This window comes from Misgurnus anguillicaudatus, chromosome 25 (genome assembly GCF_027580225.2).
Source record: "Misgurnus anguillicaudatus chromosome 25, ASM2758022v2, whole genome shotgun sequence".
Taxonomy (NCBI): Eukaryota; Metazoa; Chordata; class Actinopteri; order Cypriniformes; family Cobitidae; genus Misgurnus; species Misgurnus anguillicaudatus.
This window is the reverse complement of record NC_073361.2, coordinates 30,234,944-30,247,383: the sequence shown is the minus strand read 5'-3', so window position 1 is coordinate 30,247,383 and position 12,440 is coordinate 30,234,944. Positions and strand designations below refer to the sequence as shown.

Sequence of the window (12,440 nt, the reverse complement as noted above, 5' to 3'; positions counted from 1 at the left end):
AATTGTTTTTTACTGAAGTTTTAATTTCCATCCATATTTATACATTTATTTATATTTATTTCATTATCTAGGCTATTTTATTAAGATGCGAACAGAAAATACAGGAAATATGTACAAAAAATAAAATAAAATGTTCAGGAATAAATGTCTTCTTTTTGAGTTGGTGTTGTCTATTGTCTATTCTTTTTATTTTATTTTTGAGGTTCAGGTCGTGTCACACTTTTAAGTGGCCTTCTAACTTTAATATATAAAAAATAAATTAGCCAGTTATTCACCAAACCAGTAGTAGCCTACAATAAAATTATTCATTTGCCCAGTGCATTTTTATTAGTTCTGTTCTTTTAATATTAAGATGTTTCTTTTTGAAGGGATAATAATGCAATATTGACCTAAAGAGGTAATTCAACGAGAAGCCAGCAAGCGGCAGCAATGAGCTTGCAGCAGGTGGCTAATACTAATAAAATCATTACATCACCCTCGCACCTATTGAACTTCTTGGTCTGAAGAATTGTAATGCAATAAGTTATTTGTAATAAGTGATTATATTCCAGTATTTTATTTAATATTATGTTATGTTTTATTATTCGTTTTTTAGACTTTTAAACAAATGTGGCACAGATTTTTGATATAAAAGCAATTGTTGTTTTTTGATTATAATATGCCAGTAAAATGAAATCACAAAATACATTCAACAGTCAACCCCGTTCAAAAAGCAATTACTGTAATAAAAACGTATACATAGTGTAAAACGTGTAAAAGAGCCTCGATAGAATTAAATTTACTTTTATAAAGCGTATATCATTAAATAATTTACATTTTCTTTATTTAGCACCACAAACAGCATTTTATTTATTTTTAATTTTACCTAGTGCACATGACATCCACCCGAGCACCATGAGAGGCAACACAGCCACGTCACTCAAATGACTTAATATTTTCAACGTAATTTACGTGTTTATTTACATTAACAATTATAGTAGCTGTATAACATGTTAGTGAAATTCCACACACGGTTGTTTTATATTATCATATTATCTTTAAAAGTAATTTCTCCCTCAAACATTCAACAGCGGAACGTTTCTTCGCAGTTTTTGTTTCTCACAGGTGCGCGTTAGCACGAGCTCAACCCGGAAACATTGAGCTCAGGATCTGTTTATTACAGTAAATGTTTTATTGAATCAACGCTGGAGGAGGCGATTTTGCTGTTTGAACTGTATCTTGTGGTCATGGTTATATCTTTCTCCTGGGCTGTTTATTTTATGTTCGTGGTAAGGCTCGTGTTGGCAAGAGTTATGGGAAAGAACTGAACAGAGATTTCAGTATGTTGCATAAAAGAATCTAAGTAAAGCCTCAAAAGATTACCACTATATATATAAGACATGCTAGTTTCCTTCTTTCTTTCTTTGCAAGTGGTTGTTGTTGTTTTTTTAAGATAGTGAATTTGTCTCTATAGGGTTTTAACAAAGGTTGAACATGGACTTCTCCAAGTTCCTGGCAGATGATTTTGACGTGAAGGATTGGGTGAATGGAGCCTTTAAAGTTGTTCAGAAAGAAGCACCTGGAAAAACAGACGCACACGCTTCTACTTTGGTCATGAAACTGCAGCTGTTTATTCAAGAGGTCAATAACTCTATAGAGGGTGAGTTATATCATTATATATACATCTCATGAACATTATAAGGAATTAGTGATGTCATTGTATACACCTCTATACGTCAATGTCTGTATAATGGATAAGTGATGTCATTATATACATTTCAATAGGGATTTGAGTGATATAGTTATATAGACTTTAATATCTCATTATGTTCACATCTATTCATCAATAACTGTATAGGGGTTTGAGTAATGTCACTATGTACACATCTATACGTCAGTGACTGTATGCGGGTTTGAGTTTTGTCATTATATGGACCTCTACACAGTGAGGAAAATAAGTATTTGAACACCCTGCTATTTTGCAAGTTCTCCCACTTAGAAATCATGGAGGGGGTCTGAAATTGTCATCATATGTGCATGTCCACTGTGAGAGACATAATCTAAAAAAATACAGTGCAGTCGCTCTGTCCCATGTGCAGAAAAACACCCCCAAAGGATGATGCTTCACAGTAGGGATGGTGTTCTTGGGATGGTACTCATCATTCTTCTTACTCCAAACACGTTTAGTGGAATTACGACCAAAAAGTTATATTTTGGTCTCATGTGACCAAATGACTTTCTCCCTTGACTCCTCTGGATCATCCAAATGGTCATTTGCAAACTTAAGACGGGCCTGGACATGTGCTGGTTTAAGCAGGGGAACCTTCCGTGACATGCATGATTTCAAACCATGATGTCTTAGTGTATTACCAACAGTAACTTTGGAAAAGGTGGTCCCAGCTCTTTTCCGGTCATTGAATAGCTCCTCCCGTGTACATCTGGGGTGATTTCTCACCTTTCTTAGGATCATTGAGACCCCACGAGGTGAGATCTTGCATGGAGCCCCAGTCCGAAGGAGAGATTGACAGTCATGTTTAGCTTCTTCCATTTTCTAATGATTGCTCCAACAGTGGACCTTTTTTCACCAAGCTGCTTGGCAATTTCCCCGTAGCCCTTTCCAGCCTTGTGGAGGTGTACAATTTTGTCTCTAGTGTCTTTGGACAGCTCTTTGGTCTTGGCCATGTTAGTAGTTGGATTCTTACTGATTGTATGGGGTGGACAGGTGTCTTTGTGCAGCTAACGACCTCAAAGAGGTGCATCTACCAAGCATAAAGAAAAAATAAATAAACAGATGCATTTAGTAAAACATACACACAACTAGAAACAAAAAATGTGGAGCTATATTTGTCAATAACTGTATAGGGGATGAGTGATGTCATTATGTATATTATGTTCTCTCTCTTTCTCTGTATAGAGAGCAGCAATCAGGCTTTGCAGAATATGCCTCGAGTATTGAGGGACATTGAGGCTGTGAAACAGGAGGCTTCATTTTTAAAGGATCAAATGATTTTGGTTAAAGAGGACATAAGGAGATTTGAACAGGATACAGTGCAGTCTATGCAGGTACTTATATATAATATGCACATTGCGTTGTTAAATAGATTAGCAGTGTCTGCATATCAGATATTCATAAAGGGTTTTAGCCTGAAAGTTCATTTTTAAATAACAAGTTGTCTTGTGTCTGGCAGGTGTTAGTGGAGATCGACCAGGTGAAGTCTCGTATGCAGTTAGCAGCAGACGCTTTACAGGAAGCAGATAAATGGAGTACTCTCAGCGCTGACATCGAGGAGACCTTTAAAACACAGGTAAAGTCTGCTTGAGTACATTACGTGTCACAGTATTCAACAGGAATGGATGTGATCGTGATTCGTGTGTTTGCTCGCAGGATGTAGCTGTGATCAGCGGTAAACTGGCTGCCATGCAGGGTAGTTTGGCGATGTTGGTGGACACACCGGATTACAGTGAGAAATGTGTTCAGCTGGAAGCGCTAAAAAATCGCCTGGAAGCTCTCGCCAGCCCACAGATCGTCTCCACGTTCAACTCAATGTCTACAGGTGACGTGATAATGCACAAATATTAATGGACAAAATAGTTTATGCATATAAGTTATTGGAGGCAGATTTTAACTGGGTCATAATTAAGATTTTTGTTTTTTAAAGAAATGCATATTAAGTCACTTATTGCATTTGTCTATAAAAACAAACATCAACTATTAGAACAAAAAGTTTTTTAATAAATTAAGATTATATTTTGTTATATGGGATAATGTCACTGTTTGTGTGTCCTATTGTAGATCAAGCCAAGGTTTTTGTAAGAGTTTTCACAGAAATGGATCGAATGCCGCAGTTGCTGGCGTATTACTACAAATGCCACAAGGTAAAAAAATTCATTTTTTCTTATCAGACTGTTGTAAATGCATCTTTAGAGTAACACTTCTTCATCTGCTTTGTATTTGGTGCATTTAGGGGCAGTTGTTAAACATTTGGGAAAGTTTGTGTCAGTCAGATGCCCCCCTAAAACAGCAGCTCTCTGAGTTTTACGACACGCTGCTGTCAACATGGCACACACAGTTACAGTGGAGCACTCAGGTACAATCACGTTTACACACATATCATCATCATCATCATCTCTGTAGCTGTTATTGTCACACACACACTCACCAATGTCTCCTTGTGGGTTAGGTGTTTAAAAACCCCTGCGAAGTGGTCACCGTACTGCTGATCCAGACATTGGGGGCCATGTCACCATCTATCCCAGAATGCATTGCAGCGGCACTAAAGGGTTGCACTAGCGACTGTCGCCTCGACATCTTATTGGAGCTCCATCAGACGGCGGCTAACTTCGGTCGCAGTCTTGAAGCAGCGATGCAGCCACATCTTGGTGCGTGTTTGTCTGAGAATATGCACACACGTTTGGTGAAGTTGGTTACTGTAAAAAATTCTTGGCAATTGTAATGTGAAAAAATACATTTGTAGTTAAATTATATACTTGTCTAGTGTAAAGTGCCACTGTAAGTGTACATTATGGCATGCAGAAATTATACAGGATAACATTATCCTATGTGCATAATTGCAATAAAAAAACTCTTATGTGGCATTCACACCAGACGCGGAAGAGGCGGCAAGCGCAAGTGATTTACATGTTAAGTCAATGCAAAGACGCGAATAGGCATCCTGCTGCGCGCGTGGCGCGGTGCGAATGACGCGGAGCAGAAGGCGCGAATTCTGAACTTTGGTGGATATTTGCGCCACGTTAACCAATCAGGAGCTTGTTCTAACAGTGACGTGATTACGGAGAGCGAGCAGAATCGCAGAAACCCCTCCAATGATGCAAATTTCCACGTGAATGTCTCAAATGACTAGAATTTCACGGGTGGCTTTCAATCGCGAATGAAATGAGTAAACTCAAAATGTTCAAGCGTCCAACTATGCGCGAATGGCACGTTTTTGCCGCCTCTACTGCGTCTGTTCCCACATTAAAGGCACAATGTGTAATTTTCACCACTAGAGGTCGCTAAACAGCAACAACGTCCAGAGCTTGATGAAGCTGTTAACTCTTTATGTCATCAATTAAAGAGAAAGCACTTCCCTGCTAATGACGAGTTTTCGCAGCAATCCATATTTATGCTATTATCCGCTAGGTGGCGCTCTTACACTGAAGCATCCAGTGATCCAAAAACAGTAAAAACTCTGTGTATGTTTTAATCATCGTTCTGAATTTGATCTCTAACACAAGTTGTTGAAAACATTTGGGATAATGTAGGTACACATGTAAACAAAACATATAACAATGTGCTAAATCTTACATGTTGTGCCTTTACCATTTTTTGTACAAATGTTTAAGGTTTTGAAAAGTCTCATCTTTTTATTTTTTTGTGAATGTGTGAGATTATTGCCCATACTCTTGTTGCTTTATGTGCGTGTTAGGGGAGTGTAACTTGTTGAAGGTCGGAGAGCTGGTGTCATTTGTATATTCACCATATAAGACTTATCAGATGCAGTATGGAGACCTGGAGGAGACAAATCTGCTGGTCCAACTCAGTGCTGTTCCACTGGTGAGAAAACTTTGCATCTATCATCCACATACTTTTTTGTGTAATTTTTAAAATGATATTTTCCCTAAGTTGCATCTGAATTGAATTATAAGAAAGGCTGGGTACTGAAGTTCGAGATTAACTCATTCACCACCATTGACGAGTTATCTCGTCAATTATGAGTTGATGTTTAACTAATAAATATGCCTTTCTGGACGAATTTCAAAGTGAAATTGTAATACCGCCAAACCGAATTTATCAAAAACAGACGTTAAAAAGATTTAATGATTGATTTTAAATGCCTTTATGTTTGATAGTCATTCTGAGTCTGATCTCTAACATAAATTCCTTTACAAAAATGCAATTTTTTTAAGCTTTTTGCTCAAAATGTTGTATTTTTTAAGAGAAATATCCATATTTCAGTGGTTAAATTAAGTGGAAAAAGTAAATATATATTGAAACGTTTTTCCCCATTTTGTTTGTTTGTTTGTTTGTTTATTGTTTGTTTGAAAGCAGAGGGTGTGTTCTTTAATTTGATATAATTTGTATGTTTATATATTTATAGAAGATAATTTTTCCTGCAAGGAATTTTGTGAAACTTTTGTTAAAATCACAAAAATGCAGGTAGGCAACTTTTCTCAAAAAGGCTGGCGGTGAATGAGTTAAAGGTCCACTTTGTAGATTTCAGCGGCATCTAGTGGTGAGATTGGGAATTGCAACCACAATCCACAGCTCTCCCTTTTGAAATGCATAGAGACGTCACAGGATAAACATGTCATCGTCTGAGACAATGTAGGGACAATACGCACCTTTTAGAGCAGTTTGTCTGTTACATGTCTGAAACATGATTGCGACTTTTATGTAAGAAGACCCGAGGTGTATGTAGATAAAAACGGCTCATTCCAAAGTAATAAAAACAGTTCATTATGTAAAGTCTTTATATATAATATTTTTCGTTGACCGTATTTTCAACTTGCGCAATTTAAAGGATAATGGATATGCAGCTAGAAAGAGGGATGTTGTTATATAATTTTCAGTTTTTAAAAATATATTTTATTAATATTCTATCTGATTTTAAAAACTTAAAGTACTTTCGTAACGCATCTTTAGCTATTATCACCTATATTGCATTTTCCTTCAATACCGTTGAGCCCCAAAAGCCTGGACTGTAAAGGAGTCATTTTTATTTAAATGATTCAGTCAGAAGATCTGTTATTAATTTTAATAATTCTTGAGCTTCTGAGTGATTACTAAATGAATGTATCATATATAGCATTTTAATTAAACATTTCATCTTTTAAACATTTTTTGTGTAAAAACAGTTATGTGAAGCAAAAATATTCACTGTGTTTATATGTTTTATTGTGTGTTTTAGGAGCGTGGTGAGGTGTTGGACTGTGTTTTAGAGCTCACACACTCCGTGCAGAAGGTCTTTGGTTTGGCAACCGCTGCAGTCGATCGCTGCGTTAAGTTTACCGATGGTCTCGCTGTGTGTGGGCTGATCAAAGCCCTCCGAGGTCTTTTCAACAAGTATGAATCATGACACACATTTATCCCACCAGCGATGGTCACGGTCTTGTATTGATCGCCGTTTTGCTCTCTCTCAGGTACGTGTCAGATTTTTCTGTCACTCTTCAGTCCATCAGAAAGAAGTATAAGTTGGAGGACACGTCCACTTCTGATGTCTTCACAGAGGATTGGACGGCTTTCCAGAACTCTGTCAGGTGGGCGGGGTTTCGTTTTTCACGTTTAAGGTGGAGTTTACTTTTAATAAATAATTATTTGTGTTTCCTCAGGATCATAGCGACCTGCGGAGAGCTGCTCAGACAATGTGGAGCTTTTGAACAGCAGCTTTCAAACAAGTAAGAAATGCAAATGCGTTTAGATGTATTCGCATTATTTAACGTTTTTCTGGCCTCATGTTATTATTGTGCAATGTTATTTTCAGGATCTTGGGGAGGGCGGGTCGTTTCCTGTGGGAGGGGTTTAACCCCAGGAGTCTGACTGGCTTACATGAGGGCGTGTCTGAGAGGCGGAGCCAAAAGAACCCATGGCAGGAATATAACTACCTCCAGCAAACAAACACAGCGGAGTATAACAATTTACTGGAGACGCTGCACTCGCTTAAGGTTTTACTTTAATTAGTTTAAAGCTTTCATATTTTTTGAAGCGTAAAGGACAAACTCATATCTGTTCTCTTGTGTGCAGGAGAAAGGAACAGGAAATTCGAGCCTAATGGCCGAGACTCGCTCTGCTCTCACGCGTCTGAACCAACAGGCCAATCAGCTCGCTTTTGACTCGGTATTTCTGCAAATCAAACATCAGCTCTTTCTTCTTAACAAACCAGAGGTGCGTGCTTAGCGTTTCAGATAATTTTGGGATTGGCGTGAGATTATAGAGGCTTTAATATCTGACACTGTGTTTTACTTTTAAAGGGTCGCAGCTCTGTTGATTTGAGCGAAACACTGGCTGATGATCTACCGGCATTCAGTTTGTCACCGCAGGAGTACATCACTAATGTAAGGCAATATTAATGTCATCAGAGGGCAAGAGTAATTTGAAGGGGACTTTTTCCATGTTTAAGTGCTATAATCGGGTTTGTATCAACCTAGAAAATGTGAAAAAGATAAACCCAGTAATTTAGTTTTGATAAACCATTCTCCATAAGCATGTGAAATAATAGGTCATTGAAATTTGGCTCCCCTTGTGATGTCAGAAGGGGATAATACTGCCCCTTAATCAGCACTATCCAACTACGCCACTGCCATTTAGTGCAGAGATCAACTCATTTACATTTAAAAGGACACACACACATCCGGCACATTTTTGCTCACACCTACAAAGTGGCAATTTTAGCATGTTATGGTATAATAAATTATCTATATGATATATTGAGCTAAAACTTCAGATATGTACTCTGGGGACACCAAAAATTAATTTGACATCTTATAAAAATTTTGTGAAATGTCTCCTTTAATGTCCTTATATCTTGACAAATCACAAGCTGCTAATGATCTCACTGAATTCAGCACAGCACAATAAGGTTGTATTTGTTAACAATTAATGCATGAACTAACAATAAACAAAATTTCTGCAGCAGTTATTAATTTTTGTTAAACATTAATAAAACCAAGCGTTGTAGCTTTAAATATTAGTTAATGCCCCATCAACTAACATAAATAACTATATTGACATTAACTAACATTAACAAGAATTAATAAATGCAAATAAGCTATAATGTTCATTGTTTGTTTGTTAGTTCATGCATTTACTAATGTTTACTAACAAAGTTTTACTAATAAACTTACACTACAATTTACAAATACAGCATCAGGGTGAAGATCACCAAAACATGTGAGGGTCAAATTGTAGAAATAAATAATAAAAAATATTGGATTAAAGTCATTTTATGTGATTTACTGTTTTCTACTTCTAATCTTGATATGTTTAAAATTGAGTAAGACCATGTCAAAGATTAAAATCAATAGGTACATTTACATGCAACCAAATAATCTGTTTGTAATCGTATTGATGGCTGAATCGGATTGAAAAGCCTTCACGTAAACACCTTTATCAATACGATTGAGGTCGATCGGATGCAAATTTTGATCGTATTGAAAGGGATGGTGTAGTCCAATCTGAGATCCGATCATCAGGAGAAAAGTATGCATGCAGACGCGTGAATCGTAGTATTTTCTCAACCGGATGCAAAAATACCTCGTGCACATGCGCAGAAGAATAGGTTTACGTCTTATATTTACCTCTTATTTACGTATCACATGAATTACGTCACAGAAACATGCAATACAAGGCAGTATAAGAGTAATGGGGTCACACGCTGTACGTTCTGCAGTGTTGATGTCACATAAAGCAATAAAATAGCATTGTGCCTTTCGAAAAGTGTTATCATAAAACTTCTTAAGAAACACTTTCTCTAAATCAACTTTGACTTTATCCAGAGATAAAGTGTGAACTTGACAAGAGATGCTGTGCGTTGCGTTGCCAAGTCCTCTGCTTTTTGCGGACTGTTTCAGCGAGTTGATTTTTTTAAGTGTAAAAGAATTTTGTAAAGTTTTTTGTTAGTTATTCATATTTGGGCTGTGAATAGTCATTGGGATGCTTTTGGGCTAGTTTTGAATGTACAGTGGGCTGGTTTTGAAACACAAATCTGGCAACCCTGGCTGTGCCCTTGCGCAATTTGAATCAAATTGCAATGTTTAGGGCAGTGGTTCTTAAACTGGGGGCCGCGAGATGGTGCCAGGGGGGCCCCAGTTTTATGACATTTTATAAAATACATTCATTTATCATGAATTTTATGTAATTAAACCTAAAATAATAAGGCTACTAACCAAAAGCACTACTTTGTATAGCTAAATTAAAATGTTACATTTTAGAACAGTTTTTTGTCATACATTTTCTTTGGGGGGCCACGAAGGAACGTACTGTACACAAGGGGGCCGCACTTGGAAAAAGTTTGAGAACCACTGGTTTAGGGTACATGTAAACTGCAATCGGGTTAAATTCAGTAGGATTGACAAAATGTTGTGCATGTAAACATAGCCAATGGGAAATCAAACTTTGTTGCTACAGATCTCTTTATTAGATTGTATGACTTGAATTTTACAGACAGGATTACATATATAGTTTATAGATTGGACAGTATATAATATCTGTGTTTGTGCATATATCTATTTTTAGATTGGACAGTATATCATGTCTTTGCCTTTGCATTTGGAACCATTTGTGGCTCAAGAGGATCCAGCACTTGAACTTGCCTTACATACTGGCAAACTCCCGTACCCACCGGAACAAGGTTTATATAAAAACACAACACACAAGTACACCACACCCAGCAGAATAGTGCATACAGACCACAAACTCACAAATACACACTTATTTTATCCTCCTGTTAGGTGATGATGTTCCAGAGCTTGAAAATACTGCAGACTATTGGCTGGGGTCTATCGCCAGGGCAACCATGCAGACCTATTGTGATGTCATCCTACAGATTCCTGAACTGAACCCACATGCAACTAAACAGCTTGCGACTGACATCGGTGACATCATTATTACATCACTGCACTGTTGTCACAATCAATAACTGATGCATATATTATACAGTTGTGTCTAAAAGTATGAGATCACTAGAGATGCTTTTTCATTCAAGACATTTTTAATGGCATTATGCACTTTAGCTGGCGTGAGTTCTTTTTTGTACAAAAACCTGATGATCCATTAAGATCTCGACATGATGTTTCAGGTTGCCAATTTTTTTACATGCAAAATCTGGAATATTTTTTTAAAAAGGTTATTTTACATTTCGAGTCTTAGATATTCAGTAATGTACATTAGGGACCGAATATATGAAACAACAACAGACTTTGACACAATGTGTCCACAAACTGATCAGTGTTGGTAAAGATTTATCACATTGAATAATAATTTATGGAGGATTAACCCTAAATGAACTCGTCAATGTTATAATACACTGCTTGTCTTTTAAACCACTTGTTTTTCTTATGCCCTTTATAGATTACTTGAGTAACGTTGTGGATTCGTTAGGTCTGCAAACTTCCAGAACCCTGCAGAATATCCTCACCCTTCTCCGTGCCAAACCAGAGGAATACCGTCAGACGGCCAAGCCCCTCCCACGCAGACTCTCATCCTCCATCGCCGGCATGCGGGGTCTGGAGTACTGATACAGGACTGTGAGATGAGTAGATGGGTTCATGTATGATGAAGGATCTTTGTTGATGGAGCATTAACACCAAAATGTGAAACCAAACAGATCTGATATACCCAGCAAATACAGAATAAATCTTTAAATGGGCATCTTTTGTAACTACGCTTTTAAAAATGTTCTTTCTTTCTTTTGTTCGTTCTTTAAACAATTGCTTATTTTAATTGTCTGTTTGGGGGGAAAATGCATAGAATGTGCAAAATAAAAATGTAAATACATTTCAAATATGCTGAAATTGATCAGATCCTGGGATTTAAAGGTTAGAAATGTTATGGGGTCAGGTTTTGCATATTTACTTTAAAGTTCAGCATGTTTACTATTAATCTTGATGAAGAAAGCTATAGGTCACTGTAAATATCCGACTTCTTATTTCTGTTCTTTGCTTATAAGACAAGTTCATTCAGAACTTGTTTATATCTGTCTATTTAACAAAATAAACCATCTGAAAAGTTAAGGACACGTTTACTAGTTAAAAATGTGAAATTGAAAAAAAATGTCACCAATATTTTAATTGAACTTATTTCAATATTTCTCTGCTCAACCCAAACCTCCCTCCTTATAAAAAGTCTGAATGTCAGACACTGGGATGTATCAGTAATTTGTGTTTGGAGACATTTCTATATATGAAGAGTTTCGTTGCAAAACGGGATAAATACGTTTTTTTTTAAATTATTCAGAAATCTCGTTTTTTGGTTGTGCATTCCAATTAATATCAATTCAACTGCAGTTGGTTTGTTTTGATTTAAACCTTCATAACTTAAAAAATACAGCTAAGTAGCACCATAAAACAATGTAATAACATGATAACAACAATAAACATGTTTTGACAAAAATGTTAAAAGATGGATTTATCTCGTTTTGCAACTAAACTCTTCATATATACATTTCCAGGTAAAAAAAGTATGTAAAATACATTAAGTACACTTCGTAAATTTACTATTTTATGCACTATTTTAGTTTTTAGATTAGTTTCAAATTTATTGTCTACATGTAAACAAAGCAACAAAATGCAATGTACTTAATATACAAAAAAATATACTTAAGATAAACTTAAGAATTTCTAAGTATACTCAATTATGTTATTTTGAGACATAATTTCTCTCTAACATTCGATTGAACTATTACTGATACTGATGACTGATTACTGACTAAGTTTTTAAGGTACTTTCATTTTTCAATTAGTACAAT

General features: G+C 36.4%; 1 protein-coding gene across 3 annotated transcripts; it reads left to right on the top strand.

Annotated features, from left to right (window-relative positions):
• Window positions 1–947: 947 nt before the first annotated feature.
• Window positions 948–11,706, top strand: cog7 (component of oligomeric golgi complex 7). Of its 3 annotated transcripts, none has more exons than XM_055181337.2 (18): window positions 948–1,319; window positions 1,454–1,639; window positions 2,894–3,042; window positions 3,168–3,284; window positions 3,365–3,533; window positions 3,773–3,855; window positions 3,945–4,067; window positions 4,161–4,359; window positions 5,406–5,533; window positions 6,888–7,042; window positions 7,120–7,236; window positions 7,309–7,374; window positions 7,461–7,641; window positions 7,721–7,861; window positions 7,948–8,031; window positions 10,211–10,325; window positions 10,426–10,569; window positions 11,045–11,706. In XM_055181337.2, exons 2-18 carry the CDS (start codon window positions 1,474–1,476, stop codon window positions 11,209–11,211), a joined length of 2,304 nt encoding a protein of 767 aa, XP_055037312.1. In that variant the 5' UTR covers window positions 948–1,319; window positions 1,454–1,473; the 3' UTR covers window positions 11,212–11,706. The 3 variants fall into 3 exon arrangements, with proteins under 3 accessions (XP_055037312.1, XP_055037311.1, XP_055037313.1); XM_055181336.2 differs by having other exon boundaries at window positions 953–1,268; XM_055181338.2 differs by lacking the exon at window positions 948–1,319 and adding an exon at window positions 1,324–1,342.
• Window positions 11,707–12,440: the final 734 nt, after the last annotated feature.

Bases quoted from the DNA above. Each gene is read 5' to 3' on its own strand.
- cog7 (XM_055181337.2), top strand. From the start codon at position 1,474: ATGGACTTCTCCAAGTTCCTGGCAGATGATTTTGACGTGAAGGATTGG. The intron at 1,640-2,893 runs GTGAGTTATATC...TTCTCTGTATAG, and splicing joins GGTCAATAACTCTATAGAGG to AGAGCAGCAATCAGGCTTTG. The intron at 7,642-7,720 runs GTTTTACTTTAA...TCTTGTGTGCAG, and splicing joins AGACGCTGCACTCGCTTAAG to GAGAAAGGAACAGGAAATTC.